This window comes from Nothobranchius furzeri, chromosome 2, assembly GCF_043380555.1.
Source record: "Nothobranchius furzeri strain GRZ-AD chromosome 2, NfurGRZ-RIMD1, whole genome shotgun sequence".
NCBI lineage: Eukaryota > Metazoa > Chordata > Actinopteri > Cyprinodontiformes > Nothobranchiidae > Nothobranchius > Nothobranchius furzeri.
Window position 1 is genome coordinate 90,823,803 of NC_091742.1, and position 17,237 is coordinate 90,841,039.

Consider the following 17,237-nt stretch of genomic DNA (forward strand, 5'->3'; position numbering starts at 1 on the left):
CCTGTGAACACATACGTAGGAAAAGTTTGTCTTATCGAGCATAAAAACAGTAATAGGAATATTCATGCAGAGAGAATCCTTATCTGTTCCATATGTGATTTTTTATTGGAATTCCTTTGTCACTGACATCAGTTGGAAAAGAGTACGGACCATTCCTAATAAGTATTTTGTGACAAATAAGGTCAAAGAAGTTTCATTCAAAATACTTCATAAGTGTTACCCAGCTAATCACTATATGACAAAGTTTAAGAGGGACATTGATGTGAATTGCTGTTTTTGTGGAAGCCACCCTGAGACCGTTCAGCACCTCTTCTGGATCTGTTCACATGCTACAACGTTATGGAAAGACTTTAGCAGATTTATTATTGGACAGCTCTGCAAGGACTTTGTTTTAAAATGGGAAAATGTTGTATTTTTTTTGCAAGCACAGAAAGGAAGATGTATACTTTGTTATAAATTTGTTAATTATTCTAGCTAAATTCTATCTCCACAAATGCAAGTACAGTAACCAAAAACCTAATTTCAAGCACTATTATAGTGACGCTCTATCTTACATAAAATTGATTAGTGGATCACTAAACAAAAAAGCTTTAAAAACTATAACTATTTGCACCACCTATAATTTATTTGGATGTGTGTAACATTTCTGTAGTGCACCCCCTGGCATATGTTTCATCTTCTTTGTTCAATTTTGTATACAATTTGTTTGTAAACTTATCACCTTGTTCAATAAAGTTTTGGGAAAAAAAAGATTGTTTCTACTTCCCCCCAGAAGTGACGTACGCGTTGCGTTCAAACTCCTCATTAAATCCTTCGTAAAAGTTTCCAGGCTGAAGTGATATGTTAGTCACAAATGCAAATATTTATAAACGTCTTAAACGTCCGTGACATCTGATCTGAGTGCAAATTTATCTGTGTTATAAATTGATAACCCAAATAAATGTCAGTGGTCGGGATTCATTGCTTCGTTTTGGGTTTAAAACCAGAAATCTAAAAAATCTCAGTTTCTTTGAACGCCGCTCGTGGAGACATTGCGCTCTCTGATTGGCTCTCCCATTTCCGCGCGATAGAACACAGGAAGACGTGTGTTGTTGTGGATTCTAACATGCGTTTGCCATCACAAAGACGCAGGGTCTCTCCACAGCCCAGCTACAGGTAGAGTTTTACACACAAGTTCATGGTTAAAATACTTCGGTTCGTCGATTTTCCTCCGATTTCTTCCTCGATTGCTCGGTTTGTATCACGTTCTCGTTCATAAACTAGTCATCCATACAGAAAGACCGTGAGTTCAAGCCAAACGCTAATACACGGCTAAAACCTCATGTTTACATTTTAAACCATGTGATTTGAAAAAAATACCCTCAGCAGGTGGTTTGGGTATTTGGTCGTTGCTCATAAACCCAGTTTCTAGTTCGATTTTCTAACTGCGGTCGAGTGAACCGACGTTAGCTCTCAAAAGTTAGCTTCGTGTACACGCGGTGCTTAACGGTGAAAGGAGAGACCTGCTTTATTTATCATGTAGGCCTCTGCGGTAGTGTTCTACAGCATGGTTTTTATATAAATCACAGTAGTTCCACACGTTTTACTAAAGCCGCCACAAGTACGTTGGAGAAAAAAAAAAGGCTAGCATAACTGATAATTTGTCACTTTTTTGTGCAAAAATCGCCATTTTTAAAGATAAATAAGGAGATTACGTGACTCGTATCGGTAGAATAGTTTTTTGTGAGGACACAGTAGGGCATAAGTTGTTTACACACCACGGGATAACGCACAGCGCATAGAACTACTGGCTTTATACCAACGACCACCGTTGAATTGTTAGCCAGCTGAACTACTTCCTCTTGCCACGTCTCTGATTTCTATCTGCCACCGGGCCTCATGAAAAAGTCTAATTTTAACTACCAGAGATCCTCTGGTACTAATGCCGAGCACTGCTGTGTACCACAGTGCAAGGTATCCGCAAAGTACAATTCTATGATGAGCTTTTTCACGTTTCCCGCTGATGCGGAGCTGAGGAGTAAAGCTTGGTTTATGCTTGACGCATTCACTTTCTGCGCGGTGACGCGGCTCGCGGCTGGAACGCGCTTCACAACTCGCAGCGTTTATGGTTTGTGCGGCTCGTCTCTGCGGTGAGCCAATATTCTCCCAAACTGTAGGGGGCAGCATGGAGCTCTACGGCAAGCATCCAACACTACACCATAGTAGAAGTAGAAATTACTGTTTACAACATGACATTTCAGCATTTTTAACAGCGTTCTCGTCTTTTCCGACAGTGCGAGCTATTTCTCTCCAAGAACTATTAACAACATGTTGATCACGGTGATCTTTGAGAGCTGAATCATACAAATGTCTGTATTTACGAACCTCTGCCGTGCCGGTCCGCCATGTTTTTCCGCGTCCGTCCGTCCGCGTGGTTAGAAATTTTCCGAGGTGCGCGTTGCGGAAATCTTGGGCCGTGCGGAGACGCGGTGGAGGGGCGTGGTTGTTAAAATGACGCAAAATGACGCAACTTCTCCGCGCGGAGCCGTGCGGACCTCGCGGACGCGTCAAGCATAAACCAACCTTAAGTGGGTTGCGGCTATTCGCAGGGACAAGTTTACGGTAACACCACACACCCGTGTTTGTAGCCGGCACTTCAGATCTGAAGATATCCATAAAACCGCATCAAACAATAATCGACAGCTGTTAAAAAAAGGAGCTGTTCCTGTATTTTTTGAATGGAACAACTTTTCCCTTTCACCATCAAGACCGGAAGTTTTGGAGAGAATGGAAACAACCCCGCCAGAGACTGGTGTGGAGGACACACAGAACCACGCATTTGACCCTCACATTGATCATGACTATGCTTTGAGACCGGGCCCTGCGGTGGTTGATCCGATGGTGAAGGAAAACTCGTCTCTACGGAAAGAAAATTGCCAGCTCCGCCTGCAAATAGAGACTTTTTCATTGAGACAGCAGTTCTGCGTTCACCGTTTTGCTGACTCTGACAAGGATATCCGGTTCTTTACCCGGTAAGTAGACTTTTGCATTTTTTTTTTATATAATTACAATATCGGTCACTAATTCACTGATAACCTGCTAATGTGTGTGCTCAGTTGCATACAAGTATGAGACTGTGTGTGTTAAATACCTTTGATGAGTTAGTTATGTTCATTTAAAATTCAGTTAGGCCTGCCACAAATGACTACTTTAATAGTTGACTAATCGTCGACTAATATAATAGTCATTGTGTCATTCATAAAGTATAGCTTATTGCACCAGGATGGGCTAATATACCATCATTAGCTTCTAGTCTGAAATGTGATCAGCTATGTGCCATCTAATAATAAAGACAAGATGATAGCTTATCGAACAACTTATTATCTTTGTAACCAGTTAATACAAATGCTACAGTCAGATGGAGGTAGGCTTCTAAAACCAAGAATAAATTGTACACAAAATGACTTGTGTTCACAAGAGGCATGGTGGCAAGGTTGAAGCGCTTCATTCTACCCTCCGATTGGTGGGTAGAATCAGCCCACCTGGGCTTAAGGCATTATCACGCTGATTACCTAGGAGCTGAAAACTTCTCTGACTGCATCCTTGTATTTCTAAGCTAGGATGTGTGGAATCAACTGGGACAGGCTGGGGCAATCCAGGTGGTGTGGAGCCACTGCTAGTTCGAAAGGGGCGTTAGCTTGCTGAGGTGTGCACATAACAAGCTCATCCATTGAGGCGGAGCACTTTTATTAACACTGTAACATAGCAGGAGGAAATAAATCGTTAGCGTTTGCAATCTGCAGAATTGTTGAGTGGAGTGCCCCAAGGCTCCGTCCTGGGTCCTGTTTTTTTCTTGTTGTATTTGACTCCCTTTGGGTAAGATCATTCAAAGGTTTAGTGACGTTTCATTCCACCTATTTACTGATGACATTCAGCTATACTGCTCTTTTAAGCAGTCTGAGCCGAATAAGTTGGACTCTTTGCTCCATTGTTTAGTGGAGATAAAGAAATGGCTTAGTGAAAATTCCCTGCAGCTAAATGCTAACAAAACAGAAACTCTGGTTGTTGCCCCTGTTGGTTCTGTCCCGGAGATTAAGCAGTACCTGGGTGATTTGGGCCAATCTGTGAAGTTAAGCCATAGAAATGTAAGAGTCATCTTGCATGGACAAACTCCCTCCTACATTCGAGAACTGATCCAACCCTACACCCCTATGCAGGATCTGAGGAGTGGGGATCATAATCTGCTTAAAGTTCCTCGCACTTACTATCGCACTAGAGGTGACCGTTCATTTGAATTTGTAGCTCCTAAGCTGTGGAATAATCTATCCCTCACTCTGCGTTCTATTGATTCAGTCGACAAGTTCAAGAGTGAGCTTAAGACTCATTTATTTGCCCAGGCGTTCGTCTAGGTATTTGAGGGCTGTTATATTTTCTGGGTGGTCTTGGCCTTTTATGATATGTTATTTATTTATTTTTATAAATTGATTTTATTCACAGTTTCTATTTTCTCATTTCTTGTTTAAACTTTTAAAATGTTGTCAAGCACCTTGTGGCTTATGCCTGGGAAATGTGCTATACAAATAAAGTTTACTTACTTACTAATTAGAGCAAAAATACGTGACATACAAACGTGTTCTAAAGGTAATAAAATCACCACCACTACTGGTGTTGCTACAACTATGAATACAAGTAAGTCTTTGCTGATGTTTGTTAACAAGAGGTAAACTTTCCCGGGCAACTCTTCATTCTCCGCCATGACTTGCTTCCCTTTAAGGTGCTCGCGCATCGGTAGTATGCTCCCGTGAAAGGAGAGTTTCACTTTGCAGAGTTTGCACTCTACGTGCCTTTTTTTGTCTTTGTATAATGCTCCCAAACATTTGAGCTAAGTTTCTGACTCGCAATTTCTTCTTTCACTGGTGATGAAGGCTGATCTGAATGGCGAATACTTCGCTTGAGCGTTGAGCGGAGAGGCAGGAAGCAACCGCTGAACATGCCGGCGAGTTTTAAAAAAAGTGCTCATATAATAAACTACGCGTCAGATAGGCTTGGGCAGTATTAGGGTGGGGGGTATAAACGGTTTACGGTAGAAATGATATTAATTTGGCCAACGGTAGAGATTTTGACTATATCGGCCAATTGCGGTAGCGCATGTTGATAACGTCATCAAGCGGCGTCTGTTGAGGCTGAAAGCATGGAGCCTGGGGGGGGGGTTCTCGTAAAGAAGACCGGTGCAACATCGGTCATTTGGACTTGGTTTGGCTTTAAGGAGTCAGATGTGAAGTAGAACAATATAATCTGCAAAGTATGCCGGAAGAAAGTATTAGCGAATAGAGGAAATACATCTAATTTGTTTTACCACCTCCTCTGCTTATCCGGGTCCGGGCTGCAGGGGCAGCATTCCAACTAGGGAGCTCCAGACCGTCCTCTCCCCAGCCACCTCCACCAGCTCCTCCGGCAGGACCCCAAGGCTTTCCTGGACCAGATTGGAGATGTAACCTCTCCAACGTGTCCTGGGTCGACCCGGGGTGGAATATGAAGAAAGCCAAAAACTGCGTCCTCAACATCCTAGCTCGCAATCTTCTGTGACTCTTAAAAAAGCAGTGAAAACGGTGAGAAACGCTGGCAGAGAAGGGCTTTACCGATCAGGAAACGGCTGGCAGCGAATGAGTTAATAACGGGCTCCAGACAGAAGGCAGCTGTTTAAGCTCTGAGTCGCGCCTCTTCTTGGCCGACGGGGCGTGCGTTTTTTTGCGGTCATCTTTTGTTTGCACAAATGACCTAATCACTGTTTACCGGCTCTCCTTTTAAGTTTGCGTCAAATCCGAAATAATCCCTAAAGGCAGAAGTTGTGTTGTGTTGTGTTTAGACACCAAGTCAGCTGGTGCTTGCTTGAGCAGCCATTTTTCTCTCGGCGCTGTCGCATGATGACATCACTTTCATCAACTTTATGGAACTTCTCTAAAGGTGGACTAGTTAAACTATTGAAGTAAAACAGAAAATTCAGCCACTCATCTAGTTTTTTGTTTGTTTTTTTCCTTCACTAAATGACTTTTACTTGTCTGTTTTAATTGTTTAATTCTTTTTTTTTTATCCTTGCCTCCTACGTGCACAGATATTTTTGTTTTCATGACGGTATTGGAACTGACACCGTTGCCAGTTTTAAACACCGGCTGTATACGGTAATACCGCCCAAGCCTCGTTTGTTGATGTCGTCGTGACGAGTCGAGTAATCTTGGCCGCCCTGCATTCAGTGAATGTTCGGAATTTTTTCTTTTGACATTTAAAAAATTTTTGTCTTATTTTAATGATGCATACACATAATTTTATGGTTAATTCATTTAAACAGTTAACATGTGGCCCTCAGTATTCTGTTTGTTCAGAGCAACTATTAATAGAAGTATCTGTATTTCATTTCTTCAGGTTTGCATCATATGACAGCCTGATGTGCTTTTGGGGCAGTCTTCAGGAATCACAGAAGGTACAGAGAGAGTCCATATCTACGTTGGAACCCATTGACGAGTTTTTTCTCCTTCTGAATTTCTTCGCCCTTGGTTCCAAAGAACGGGACCTTGCGGACTGGTACGGTATCCATCATCATACTGTAAGCAAGGTAATAAGATCATGGAGCAACTATTTGTTCACAATACTTGGCTCAGTGAGGATCTGGATACCGGAGAAGGAGATACGGAGAAATCTGCCTGCAGAATTTCAGCTCTACCCAGACACCACAGTCATCCTTGACTGCACCGAGCTGAGGTTTCAATGCCCATCTTCCCCTCTCCTCCAGAGTGAGGTGTTTTCCTCCTACAAGTCCCACTGCACTCTGAAAGGGCTTATCGGGATCGCGCCACACGGGCCAGTGACATTCGTCTCGGCGCTGTTTGCTGGATCTGCTAGCGACAAACAGATTACCAGGGAATCTGGTGTCTTAAAAATGCTAAAACCTGCGATGGCCGTCATGGTAGACAAGGGGTTCCTTATTGATGACATTGTGCCCTGCAAGGTTTACAGGCCAGCTTTCCTCTCTCACAGACCCCAGATGTCTGCAGGTGAGGTTAGAGAGACACCAACCATCTCACGTCTGAGAGTGCATATGGAGCGCTCCATTCGCCGGATCAAAGAGCACAAGATCTTTGATTCTGTTATTCCCCTCAGTGTGCTTGGAAACATCAATCAGCTGTTTGCTGTGGCCTGTCTTCTTACTAACTATGAAAATGGGCCACTGGGAAATCCTGGTGACGTCTGAGGAACTTGTGTGTAGGGCAACCACAGACTACATTTATTTACTTACTTTCATGAAGATACTGTACATCAAGCCTTCACTCAGATGACCGACTGCTGCTGTGTCTTTACAGAACCGTTTTAATAAAAAAAATGTTTTGATACGTAAATCGACACATTTTGAAACCCCTTGTTGTTCATCTTAAATATATTTTCTGTATAAAATCTTTGTTAAATCTAGTTTACGATGGGATGAGAATCTGCCATGGTCTTGAGTCGGAAAAGGGTAGAAGGTCTTCTCGAGGTCAGGGACGAGGTCCTCCCTCAAGTGGAGGAGTGTATCTCAGGGTCTTTTTCACGAGTGAGAGATAGACTGAGCGTGAGATCGACAGGCAGATTGGTGCTGCGTCTGCAGTGATGCGGGCGTTGTACCGATCAGTCGTGGTGAAGAGAGTGTTGAGCCAGAAGGTGAAGGTTCTATTGTAAAATGGAATCATGGATGTAATTTTCACTTTAGAAGTGGGGGGGGGGGGGGGGGGGGGGCACAGGGGGATCTTTACAGTTTGTTCTAATTGGGAAACAGGCTTCAACACAAATGGTTGTTTTCTGGTTGGTCCTGGAGCTCAACCACTGTCAGTTTAATATAGCGTAAAATTGTTTTTGGATGGTAAAAAGTGCAGGGGTCAAACATGACTTTGGAAAAAGTGGGGGGGACATGTCCCCCCTGTCTCCCCCCAAAATTACGTCCATGAATGGAATAATAGCATCAGTAATGAACACGTTATTCAAACTCAGAACAAAGTCGTGCTTCTGCGAGTCAGAATGAACACGGATGTACAGAACGAACTTCTTCTGTTGTACTGACGATCACAGGACATCTTTAGGTAACATTCACAATAAGGGTCTCTTTATTAACATTACTTGGTACATTATTAAGCATTAATATACTATTAAAGTATTAACAGCTTAATATTTATGTTAATATTAAGTAATGCAATACTAATCAGTCCTTGGTCCTAAGCTAAATGGCGCTTAATAGTTACCAATGTTGGTAACGTTAAAGGGATCTTTTGTTTAATAATGCTTAATAATGCACTAAGTAACATTAATAAAGAGACCCTTATTGTAGAGGGTTGCACATCTTTATAAAGCTACTTAAACCTTGCAAAATGTTCCATTCAGTTCATTTTATGATCTGATTTTGTTTTTATTGATCTTTGGTTCTTTTGGTTTTGTGTCTTTCAATCGTGTTGTTGTTTTAATGTCTGGAGCGGTAGTTCCGATCTGCAGTCAGAGTAGATGTTTACCCCTCCACTTTCAGATTGATAGCGGTAAGTTTAAAGATTATGTCACTTGAATGTTTCTTTACTTTTGGCAGGTGGAGTTTCCCCCATGGTCATACTCTGGAAGTTAAGTAAATCAATAAATCGTATCTGGTGTTGGCCCTCTTGGGTGTTTGTTACTGTCCTGAACAACTCATTAAAGGAAGTTAAACACCACAATTGACTCATTCTCTTCACACACGCACATTTTACTGTAATATTGAGATTTTGGTAATTGAAAAAGCAGCTTGAGATTTTTTAGAGCTTACTATTTGCTTCCAAGTCGCAGTTAGCATTGTTAGCTCATTGTTTGTTTCTAGCTTTCCATCCAGTATCTACCTGCTTATTCACGCAGGGTCGTGGGGGTTGGTGCCTATTTCCAGCAGATTTTGGGCAGCCAGACGGGGTACACCATGGACAGGTCGCCAGTCCACCGCAGGGCAACACAGAGACATACAGGACAAACAACTAAGGACAATTTAAGAGAGGCAAATAAGCCTGACAGTAATATTTTCGGACTGTGGGAGGAAGCCCACGCATGCACAGGGAGATCATGCTAACTCCATGCGTAGAGACCCAAGGCCAGGATGTGAACACAGGGCCTCTTTGCTGCAAGGCAACAGCCCTAACCACCGCACCACTGTGCAGCCCTCCCTCTAGCTTTCTTTTCCTGATATTAAAGTAAAATAATGAGATGCCGTGGCTTCTTATAAATACAAGGATTAACTTCTGTGTGGCTCCTGTTTACTGAATTATGTTCTTTAAACAACTCTAGAGCTTTGGGCTTGCTAGTATGGAATTACAAAGGCTGCAGCGTCAGCTCGGCGCAGATTCAGCAAGCTCATTGATTTGTAAACCACAACTATGTCCCTCTTTTGTTTTTTGAAAGCAGAAAAACTGACAGCCCCTCAGCTTGCTGAGAATGTAACCTTCCTTCCAACACAATACATCTGACTAGTTTTTGATTATTTTACAGTAGAATTCTTACATATTGCTCCTTTAACCTTTCTACCAACAGACCAAGACAGACTGTTTTGTAATGACTTCACTGTAAAATTTTACAAGTTGAAGGTTCAGGATCACCTCATTCACTAACAGAGGTGACAGAGAACCTTCTGATAATTCCCCCGTCAATTTGACAATTGGCTCTGTGGTCTAAATATTTGTTCTTACTTCTTCCTCTTCATCTAGCTGGGAGCTGCTGGACTGGCTCAGGTATTTGGTCACCTGGAAGCCCATCATCAACGTTCATGGTATAAGATTATCTCTGGGATTCAAGAGCCCTGAGGAACACTACTGTTAAAATATCTGAAAACAGGACTGTGTTGTGAAGCACCTTGGGGAGTTGTAGAACCCTAGGAAGGCACTATACAAATACAGGCAACATTTTATTAAATGTGAATATTTTTTGTTCAATGTAAAAAAAAAGAAAAGCTTGACTGTTTAGCACTGAAGAGTTGACAACTTGTGTTTTGTTTTTGTTTTATTTTCTTGTGAACCAGACCCAACAAAACAGTTAAAAGCACAATGTCGATAGTTTCTGCTGCACCTGAACGCATTCCAGAAGTATGGAAGCCCATTCCCGCCACTCAGATAAAAAAAATTATCTCATTATTATGACTTAGCCATCTCATAATTATAACTTAGTATACGATCTCATAATTATGAGATAGTATCTCATTATTATTGAGTTCCAAGGTGTTTTAAGGATCTGGGTGTGGGTTTGGCTTGATAGACAGAAATGGATATCAGTAACATCATTGAGCAATATTTCCGAAGTGTGTTTTCCAATCGTGAAATCTTACAACTTTTGGAAGAATCCCATAATGTGGAATTAAGCCTTCGCACATTAGAGAGAAGCTTGCAAAAGTTGCGGCTTCGGAGAAGAAGAAACCAGGCAGATGAAGCTGAAGTGGCATCTTTCATTCAGCAACAACTACAAGGATCTGGTAGACAGCATGGCTACAGGTGGATGCACCAGAAATGCTGGATGGCTGGGATAGTCACCGACAGGGAAACCGTACGTGTTCTGATGCGCATGATGGATCCAACTGGGGTTGAGCTGCGTGCTCAAAACCGTTTGACGCTCTTATGTCAGTCGTGGGCCAAATTATGTATGGCACATTGATGGCTACGACAAGCTCAAACCTTATGGTATTTGTATTAATGGCTGCGTAGATGGCTTCTCAAGGAAAATGATCTGGTTGGAAGCATATAAAACCAACAGTGGCCCTCGCATCATTGCTGGCTATTTCATTGATTCTCTGGTGGAATGGAATGGACGTCCACAAAAGGTTAGAATGGATCATGGCAGAGAAAACACTCATGTGGTGGCGATGCAAAGATTTCTGCACAACACTAAAAATGGAAATGGGTTTGACTCCGCTATCCTCGGCCCGAGCACTGGAAATCAAAGGATAGAACGATGGTGGTGCACCTTAAGAGGTGAATGTGCCCAGTTTTGTGTGGATCATTTTGACCAGCTGAAAGCTGATGGTTTTTTTGTTGACAGCTTTCTGGACAAATCACTGATCCAGTTTTGCTTCCTACAAACAATACAGGTAATAGAAATGTATTTCTTACATTCTTGCAGCACAGAAATATGTAAATACTTCTAAATAATAAAAAAATATTTTATTTTCTAATTTTACTATTTTTGGGTTACTGTACAGGTGGAACTGGATGAGGTTGTCTATGCTTGGAATGACCATCGCATACGTTCTACTAATAATCCTCGAGCTCCTAGTGCTCGTCCAACAATAATGCACGCTGTCCCCAACCTTTACGGGGTTCCAAATTTTCTCCAGCCTGTGAGTCCAACAAAGCTGGAAATATGTTTAGAGGAGTGTTATTTAAAGGATTTTCCCTGTGATGTAGACGTATTTCACTTGTACACTGACCTCGTGTCTGAGCACAGACTGGTAATGTCAGATGATGTGTATGAAATTACTAATCTGTATGTAAAGCTCCGTCAAATGATTAGCGACGGGCTGAGGGAATAGATTATCACACACTCCCCAAGTCATTTGTCCTGACATTTGTTTTGTTTGCCGATGATACCACTATTTTCTGTGCAGGAGATAATATTAGCGAGTTAGAAAGGATGGTCCAAATTGAAATGTGCGTCATTAAAGAGTGGTTTATTGAAAATAAGCTTACATTAAATATAGCAAAAACAAAATGTATGTTGTTTGGTATGGCTAATAAAACTGAGGTTAAGCTGCAAATAGATGGATGTGAAATTGAGCAAGTAACAGAACATAAGTTCCTTGGAATAATAATTGATAATAAATTAAGTTGGAAACCACAAATTAAACATGTATATAATAAGGTTGCGAGAAGCATCTACATTATGAATAAAGCTCGGCAGTACTTGGATTATAAATCACTCCATGTCCTTTATTATTCATTGATTTATCCCTATCTTATTTACTGTGTAGAGGTATGGGGTAACACTTATAAAACATCTATTGTACCCTTGTCTATCATACAGAAAAGAGCCCTGAGAGTCGTTCACAATGTTAGATTTAGAGAACACACTAATCCGTTATTTATATATTCTAAAATACTAAAATTTAAAGATTTAATTCAGCTATATACAGCGACGTTCATGTTTAAAGTGCATAGGAAATTATTACCAAACAAATTATTAATGCTATTTATAAAACCAGATAACCTATATAATTTCAGATACAAACTTAACTTTAGGCATACATATTTTAAAACAACATTAAAGTCATTTTGTATTTCTGTTCTGGTGTAAGAGTTTGGAATAAGCTAAGTGAGGATCTAAAGCAAAGTCCCTCATTGCATAAGTTTAAAGAGAAGTACAAAAAAATTATACTAATCAATTACATGGAGGAGGAAAAGTTGTAAGGGTGTTGCATTTGATTGTAATTGTATTGTTGGTGAACTGGGAGCTGTGAACACGGCGGCTCGGGGGGGAGGGGGGGGGGGGTTGAAACATAAGAAAATGTAAATTTTGCTTGTGTGATTGAGGATAAAACATGTTATAGGAAAATGGCAATGACACTCAGTGTAGGGAAAATATATATATATATTTTTGTTTTATCTTTATTGAAATTTGATTTGGGGGGGATTATATAAGCTACCAGAGCTTTGTTCCCTTCCCATTGAACATGTTCTACATATATATATATATATATATATATATATATATATATATATATATATATATATGTATATGTATATATATATATGTATATATATATATATATATGTATATATATGTATGTATATATATATATATGTATATATATGTATGTATATATATATATATATGTATGTATATATATATATATGTATGCATATATACAGCATATATATGTGTATATATGTATATGTATATATATGTATATGTATATATGTGTATATATGTGTATATATGTATATATATGTATATGTATATATATGTATATGTATATATATGTATATATATGTATATGTATATATGTATGTATATGTATATATGTATGTATATGTATATATGTATATATATATGTATATGTATATATATATATATGCATATATATGCATATATATATGTATATATATATATATATATATATATGCATATATACTGTATATATATATATATATATGTATATATATATATGCATATATACTGTATATATATATATGTATATATATATATATATATATATATATATATGTATATATATATGTATATATATATATATGTATATATATATATATGCATATATACAGTATATATATATATATATATATATATATATATATATATATATATATATATATATATATGCATATATACAGTATATATATATATATATATATATATATATATATATATATGCATATATACAGTATATATATATATACTGTATATATATATATATATATATATATATATATATATATATATATATATATATATATATACTGTATATATGCATATACATATGTGTGGGTTTCTTTTTGGATACTTTTTGAATGCTTTGGGTTGTCTATTGATTTGCATGCATGTTCAATAAAGAAAGAAAGTCCAGCTAACAAGGCTGGTTTTATTTCAGCATCGCCTGTGTTATGGTACAAGCTGTGTGATTGTAAGTGGGCTAAAATACACAAGTGAGATATGACTTGTTTCTGTGCTTTATTCAAAGGGTGATGACATTTAGTGTTTAGTTTAAAGTGTAGGTCAAGACCTACCAACAATTCCTTAGAATTTAATTTATGTTAGCCTTTTGTTTAAAATAACACTCAATAATGCCAAAATGTTCAGGTTATCCCTTTTCTTATTCTTACCAGCTCAGGACACTGGTGGTTATATGGACAGTGGGGTTACAAGTACAGTGTATTTGGTTGTTCTCAGCAAAAAAACTGTTATATATATTATAGTTTGTACTTTTGTTACCGTTCAATTTGTAGAAGCATAAATGTCGCAATATGGTACTTTCACATTTATATTTCAGAGATTTTGTGATTCTTAATATTTTAGTTTATAAACAGTGCAATTGCTACTCAATAAAGAAGAGTACTTTGTAATCCGAATGTATTTATTTTGGAACATCCAACAAAAAAAATCCATCCATCTTTTGGACGTTTTTGAAAATTAAAGGCATGCGCTTAAAGAAATCTTTGTTTGTGTGCACATACATATCATTTTGCATGACACTAAATGTGCTTAAAAACATTTAATTGTGCCCTCTTTAGTTTGTTAGCTGAGAACTTCAAAACATGTTCCCATGATTTTCAAACGCTACCTCTAAAAGTCAGTGTGTCAGCAACCCATGTACATCTTAACTGTGACAGAACAAAAGCCACCTGCATCTTAGGCTCGCTGCCATTGTAGCCGTCTTCATAGGCATATTTGTATCTCCTTATTGTTTGCAGGACTAAACATGAAACACTTGAACACGAGATGTAAAATACTCTACTTCGTCAGATAAGATTTTTGGCAGCAATTTTTTTAGCTATTAAGGTTAAATCCTTTAGAGTTTACAAAAACAAATAGCCATTGCCAAGCAAAATAAAAAGACCATTAAACATTTGTTTAAGTAAAATCTTACAAACCCATCTAAGTTTCCATTAGCTTAGCAGAGTAATATGGCCCTGCTACAGAAAATGTGGACAATGTCAGTTCAGTGCAAACAATCTGACATTTCAACTTATGTAAGAAACTTAATTTATAACAAAAATGTTGCAATCATAATTTTGAACAATGATGCAAGCACAAATTAGACAATGTCCAAGTATAGTGTAATTTATTTTACACCAGAAAGGTCTAACGTTGTTATAGAAACCTGACACTATGACAATGGAAAATATGGGGAAAAAATTATCACCTCACTTGTTGATAGAAATAAACTGTTCAGCTTAGCTTTTTTCACCTTTCTCTTAGAGAAAAATAAACTTTGTTTAGTCTTCTTTAACCCTTTGATGCATGAATTATAAAATCGTCAACCATGATTTTTTAAACAATTATTTTCATTCATCTTGTGAATGAAACAAATAACAATTTTTTATAACATTTAATAATTTACAAATAATTTATTACGTGTCTACCTCAGTGGACAGCGTTCTGAACGTGAAATATGTTGGCTTGACTTACTGAAGTCCAAATGGAGGGGCTCAAATGCAATAAAGTCTTCAGCAGCTGCTTAATAGCAAAATAAATAAAAACTATTTAGAGTACCTGTCCACTGTAGTGACCATTATACATCATTTAATTCATGTAATTTAAATCTTATCTTTTGAAACTAAGCAGAAGCCATTTAAAAATGATTACTCATCTAGCAAACAAAACATCACGAGCAAGAAAATGCAGAAATATTTAATTTTACTGCAGATTTACATTGAATTTCCTCCACAGTAAGTCTTTACATTTAAAAAGCAATGAAAACATTACAAGTGTCTGTACGACTTCCATGTCGCGGGGAACTCGCTGAATAAACATGTCATCTGTGGAGTAAACAACAAAGTCACACCACTCACATGGAGAAATCAACATTTGTCCCCCGACCTGCCAGTAACGAGGATGAGATCGCCACAGAGAGTAAACCTTTTCTGAGCATAATAGTCCACAAAGCTACACACATTTAGGCATTTTATTTCCAACAGGCCACACTCAGGCTGCCCTCAGGATCATACGTAATCCCATCTGGTGTTGAACCCATCCATGGTGCCTCAGGGTGGATCAGGACCCCACAAGGGTAGTGGTTTACCTCTATTACCTTGCAGTACTCCTTGATGGCTGTAGGCTCCAAAGCAAGACCCCAACATATGTCATCAGTCTACTTGTTCCCATAGGCTGTTTCACAAGGTTCTCAGCAGAACCTTCTGCCCTGGTGTGACACACTTATCTAAATATTGTAGAAGTGATGTGGCATCTCCTTAGTTGGTGCCCCTCCACACAGAAACTCTGCAATTGTGTCCTGTTCTCAGCTTTGTATGATTTCCCCAATGATGTTGTGAGGGATGTGAAATGATGATGTTCGGTAAACACAAATGCACATGCAGAGGGTCCCAGTCTGGGGCCGTCCTCACTGGTAGTTGGTAAGATGGCCCGCTTCCCTCCTGCACCGAACCAAACGTGGACCCAACCAGAGGTACATCACCAGAGACAGCCATGGTTGTTATCACCGGAGCCTCATCTGCACCAAGTCTGTGGTACGCCTCCTGCACCTTCAGAACGAAGCTGTCTGCCATCGGGGAAGCTGACTCCTTTTTACAAACTGCTTCTGGGGAAGAAAAACAAAAGTCAAATGGTGTGTGTGTGTGTGTGTGTGTGTGTGTGTGTGTGTGTGTGTGTGTGTGTGTGTGTGTGTGCGTGCGTGCGTGCATGCGTGTGTGCAGTCCAGAAAGAAAAACATACCTTGTTCATTCTACCGGTCTCCTCTCTCTTGGTCTGGCTGATATGATGACCATGTCATTAACTGGACCTGGTTTAATACCTTGTTTCCAAATAAAAACCAGTTTAAAGGTTATAACAGAAATATGTACACATAATAATAGTATCATTAAAAGATTGTAACCTTGGTCCCCGTTTTGTGCCAGTTCAGTTTCTGTGCAGCTCAACACTGGGGGGGGGGGGGGGGGGGGGTATCGATGTAAGTTTCAGCTGGGAGAAATGTGCCATCTGGTAGAGTTGAGCTGCCACATGACATCACAAGGCTGCACCTGCCACACGTACACTGGCACCCCCACCGGCTTTGAATCCCTTAGCACAATCTGTTACAACACAGAATATTTGTCAGAGTACAACTGCATTTAAAGAGAGACAAACATTGATGATTAACTTCACTTAACTCATTTTAAAGTAGAAGAGTAGAACAAGTAATGGAAAAAATAAAATAACTGTAAACAATGTTGTGCTTCTGCGAGTCATCTAATGTCTGACTTTCTGTGACATGCTGTGTATACAAACTTTACTTACTACCGTAAATCCTCTAATACAGGCCCGGGCCTGTATTTGACTCAAGCTCATCAAGCTCCAGGCCTTTATTGGAAGGAGGGTCAGTATTAGAGGCAGGCCTCTATTTCTATTTGAGCAAAATGAACTAATGGTTCATTGGAGTTTTCGACAATTAAAACTGCGCCCACATTTTCTAAGTTAAACACATTTCTTTTAACAATGGTAGTTTCTGCTTCAGCCCCCTCCCCCCTCCCCCTGCGCAGCAGCCACAAACTCACTGATGCGCCTGCAGCCTCTCG

The 17,237-nt window shown here is 39.3% G+C and overlaps 2 protein-coding genes and 1 long non-coding RNA gene across 3 annotated transcripts in view; 2 read left to right on the plus strand and 1 right to left on the minus strand.

The window, feature by feature from the left end:
• fgb (fibrinogen beta chain) overlaps positions 1-17,237 on the plus strand; it is a 199,461-nt gene that overhangs the window by 78,985 nt on the left and 103,239 nt on the right. The gene's annotated exons all lie outside the window — the stretch shown is intronic.
• On the plus strand, positions 1,066-7,366 carry LOC107395101 (uncharacterized). Its single transcript, XM_015974384.3, has 3 exons — positions 1,066-1,155; positions 2,748-3,011; positions 6,400-7,366. Exons 1-3 carry the CDS (start codon positions 1,106-1,108, stop codon positions 7,223-7,225), a joined length of 1,140 nt encoding a protein of 379 aa, XP_015829870.3. The 5' UTR covers positions 1,066-1,105; the 3' UTR covers positions 7,226-7,366.
• On the minus strand, positions 14,935-16,626 carry LOC139066213 (uncharacterized). The gene is made up of 3 exons (XR_011519161.1): positions 16,559-16,626; positions 16,399-16,477; positions 14,935-16,264 (listed from the first exon to the last, which is right to left on the minus strand). It is a non-coding gene; the product is annotated as an uncharacterized lncRNA (long non-coding RNA).

What these genes read in the sequence shown, in the direction of transcription:
- LOC107395101 (XM_015974384.3), top strand. Translation starts at nt 1,106, where the DNA reads ATGCGTTTGCCATCACAAAGACGCAGGGTCTCTCCACAGCCCAGCTAC. An exon ending in TCTCCACAGCCCAGCTACAG is followed by an intron (nt 1,156 to 2,747) that starts GTAGAGTTTTAC and finishes TTCACCATCAAG; the next exon opens with ACCGGAAGTTTTGGAGAGAA. An exon ending in GATATCCGGTTCTTTACCCG is followed by an intron (nt 3,012 to 6,399) that starts GTAAGTAGACTT and finishes TCATTTCTTCAG; the next exon opens with GTTTGCATCATATGACAGCC.